Below are 3,949 nucleotides of genomic sequence, written 5' to 3'. Positions count from 1 at the left end.
TGTGTGTGTGTGTGTGTGTGTGCATTTTTAATGTTCTGTACGCCGGGTATGATTGCTGTGTGATGGAATGCATATATTGAATGTTTATCGCCTGCGCAGGCAAAGACAGCTGTCGACCTACATGACTGTATTGAACACTGGCTAGTTCTATTCCATTACGATGCATCAGAAATGATATATATATAAATATATATATATATATGTATATATATATATACTAAAATATATATATATATATATATATATATATATATAAATACACACACATATATATATATATATATACATATGCATATATATGTGTATGTATCTCTTATATATATATATATATATATATATTTAAGTGTATATATATATATATATATATATATATATATCCAGTATGTACGGCTCTATTCCTATCTCAGTATGCGTACATCCGCAGTAGACCAGAAGTGCTGTTCATCCTATCGCGGCAAAGCTTACCGTATAGTATGCGTCTGGGAGTCTGTGAGGACCATCAGACATGTCTTTCTAATTTTAAGCACTAACTGGCCTGCCCTACTGTGGTTTGTTCTAATAAACGGATTTAGTACTAGCCAATCAATTGGATCTGTCCGACATGTCTCAGATGTATATATTAACCCTACCCTATATGTCTTATTCTGGTGTGTTTGATCAGTATAATTAGGACAAGCCAAACAATTGGAACCGTTAGACCTGTCTCAGATGTATATATCAACCCTACCCTATCTGTCTTATTCTGGTTTGTTCTAGTCAGTATAACTAGGACTAACCAGATCAGATGTATATATTAGCACTAACCCGCCTGTCTAAATGTGGTTTGTTCTTATTTGTGGCATTAGGACTAGCCAGGCGGTTGCAGCTGTCTAAATTAGTAGACAAGGCGGCTTGGGATGAAGTTTTGGAACTGCTCCAAACAACGGTAGGTATATCTCCATGGTGATGACGCATACCTCTTCAAGTCGTGAGAGGTCTAATTATATCACACTCTGCTAGTGTGCGCATGCTCAGCATTAGCACTTAGTTCAATTGCATACACCGAGACACCGCTTATAGGCCAGCACCTTCAAATCTCGCTAGCGGGCCTGTCCAAGTCTTCTACAGACAGGTTACCAAAAGACCTGTCTTGCATTGGTGCCACGTGTGGTTTGAAGGATACATGACACGACATTTGTTTTAGTTTGTGGTTAACATATGTACTTACATACAATTACTACTCTGTTTGTTTACGACATTTATCTTGTAGTCTATGAATAAGGCATGTTCTTATTTACTATTAGTACTCTGTTTGTTTACGACATTTATCTTGTAGTCTATGAATAGGACATGTTCTTATTTACTATTAGTACTCTGTTTGTTTACGACATTTATCTTGTAGTCTATGAATAAGACATGTTCTTATTTACTATTAGTACTCTGTTTGTTTACGACAATTGCTTTGTAGTTTATGAATAAGACATGTTCGTATTTACTATTGATACTCTGTTTGTTTTTATCTCTTCATCTTCGCAGCAAATCCACGCATTCGTTGCCGTGACATCCTATGGCCAACAGGATACTATCAAAGAGTTAGTACTCTTACAGACGCTGATAGACCACGAGAAGACTGCTATACTAGAGACGCTTGTGCGTAGACACCCGGCCTTCTGGCATGAAGCCAACTGCTGCTCTGTGTCTGTGGTACTGGAGTACTTCAATGCTCGATCGGACTTCGATGTGATGGAAACTCTGCTCATTAATGTGGACGCCTCCAGTAGACAGCCGGAAGACCCAGGACCCTGTCTCAAGGGCAAAGTATGTGTGTACCTTTGACCCTGTCTCAAGGGCAAAGTATGTGTGTACCTTTGACCCTGTCTCAAGGGCAAAGTATGTGTGTACCTTTGACCCTGTCTCAAGGGCAAAGTATGTGTGTACCTTTGACCCTGTCTCAAACGCAAAGTATGTGTGCATTTGTCATACAATCGCTCTATGAGTGTACCTTTGACCCTGTCTCAAGGGCAAAGTATTTGTGCATTTGTATTACAATCGGTTTATGTGTGTACCTTTGACCCTGTCTGAAGGGCAAAGTATGTGTGCATTTGTCTTACAATCGGTTTATGCGTGTACCTTTGACCCTGTCTGAAAGGCAACAGTATGTGTCCATTCGCATTATTTTTAATGAGTTTTGTCTGGCCTATGTAGTACCTGTTGACACGTCGTCTATAATGGCTCACCAGCACTGGACACAATATAACGTTGTCCAAAAACCTTGTTGGTAGATGGGTGCTCATTTGTATTACTATCAATTTTATTTTTGAAATATTGGTCCTGATTTGACGTTACACAGCTCGAGGTGGTGACCACGTACCTGAAAATAGCCAGAAATCAGGACAAGACCAGTTCAGATTTGCCTTTACAGGTATGCAAAGCTCAGTGCAATCGTACCTTCTTGTGCAATTGTTCGAAGAAGTGAGACACATGATGAACGTTTTGTCCTATCCCACATACGTTTAGTTTGAAATATCCTACATACTTCGTCTATTTTTATCTTACATACTTCGCCTGTGTGTATTTTACATACTTCGTCTGTTTATATTTTACATACTTCGCCTGTGTGTATCTTACATACTTCGTCTGTTTATATTTTACATACTTCGCCTGTGTGTATCTTACATACTTCGTCTGTTTATATTTTACGTACTTCGCTTGTGTCTATCTTACATACTTCGTCTGTTTATATTTTACATACTTCGCCTGTGTCTATCTTACATACTACGGCTGTGCTTGTCTCCTGCGCTATAGGGAAGCGCAGGTCCCTCTGCGCTCCATCTTGCTGCCCAAAGCGGTAACGTCCCAGTCATGCGAACATTGCTGGTCAATTTAGCTTCAGTTGACAACAACCGATGGGTTAGCACCTGCATGGTATGTACTGTCTGTTGTTCTTGTGCTTTCTGCAAACCCAGTGTATCTATTACTGTCATGTGTCCTCGCGCCTGGCTGGTCGTTCACAGGCGTATGTGTACAACAGATACACACTTTAAAACCCTAAAACCCTACAACACATACACACATATGTACACTGAACGCGGTATATATACCATGCACATATAGTGACATCAATCTATAAGTGAACACATGCATATATGCATGTCTTCGATGGTCTAAGCAAGTTTCGCTTTCGAAACGCAACAATCACGAATGGGTTTATTTGCTTGCATTTATATATATATATCAGCGCAGTTTAATAATAACAACCGCATAGGTTAGTCCTTTTATTCTATCATAATTTTGGTGGGTGCAACCCGATTAAGGCAACGCTGCAGGGAAGCTACGCACAATATTTCGTTCATGGCCACTCATTACAAGTAGGATCTGAGCTTGCTGGAGATCATATACCATAATTATAAGTCACTCTTGTATGCGTTTTATACAGACTTCTGCACGCTCCACACAACATGCCTTGGGTTTTATGAGTTAGGTTACAAGTACATGGAGCTAAACTTGCAAGCTTTGATTTGAATACGTTTATTTAATGCAGAGCCCCTCACCACGCACACCACTCTCTATGGCAGCCAAGCATGGGCATGTGGAGGCTATTGAACTGCTTCTCTGGCACAAGGCCAATTGCGATGGGGTTGGTCCTGACCAGGTATTTTTTAGGCTGTACACTGGTAGTATACACGGGGGAATATGGGTTGGTCTCGTCTCGAGAACGTTCCCTTGCACTCCATCTGATGGGTTTGTTGTCACCTCGAGCTTGTTGTCGGTGGTAGTTTTTTCTATGTATGCATTTTTATGTACATATGGATGTATCTATATGTATATATATATATCTATATATATATACATGTACATATAGATACATCCATATATACATAAAAATGCATGCATAGGGTTTAGGGTTTTTACCTAAACCCTTTGTATGCATTTTTATGTATATATGGATGTATCTAATTGTACATGTATA

The 3,949-nt window shown here is 39.4% G+C and overlaps 1 protein-coding gene across 1 annotated transcript in view; it reads left to right on the top strand.

Moving 5' to 3' along the window:
- Nucleotides 1-784: 784 nt before the first annotated feature.
- SARC_02955 (hypothetical protein) overlaps nucleotides 785-3,949 on the top strand; it is a gene marked incomplete at its 5' end in the record, with an annotated part of 6,608 nt that continues 3,443 nt past the window's right edge. Inside the window, 5 exons of the mRNA XM_014303271.1 lie at nucleotides 785-925; nucleotides 1,516-1,797; nucleotides 2,330-2,401; nucleotides 2,785-2,904; nucleotides 3,521-3,631. Of these exons, the coding sequence (XP_014158746.1) occupies nucleotides 785-925; nucleotides 1,516-1,797; nucleotides 2,330-2,401; nucleotides 2,785-2,904; nucleotides 3,521-3,631 (726 nt within the window). The remainder of the gene's footprint in view (nucleotides 926-1,515; nucleotides 1,798-2,329; nucleotides 2,402-2,784; nucleotides 2,905-3,520; nucleotides 3,632-3,949) is intronic.

This window comes from Sphaeroforma arctica (genome assembly GCF_001186125.1).
Source record: "Sphaeroforma arctica JP610 unplaced genomic scaffold supercont1.141, whole genome shotgun sequence".
Taxonomy (NCBI): domain Eukaryota; class Ichthyosporea; order Ichthyophonida; genus Sphaeroforma; species Sphaeroforma arctica.
Note: the sequence above shows the minus strand (reverse complement) of the source record. Positions and strands in the feature narration are given on the sequence as shown.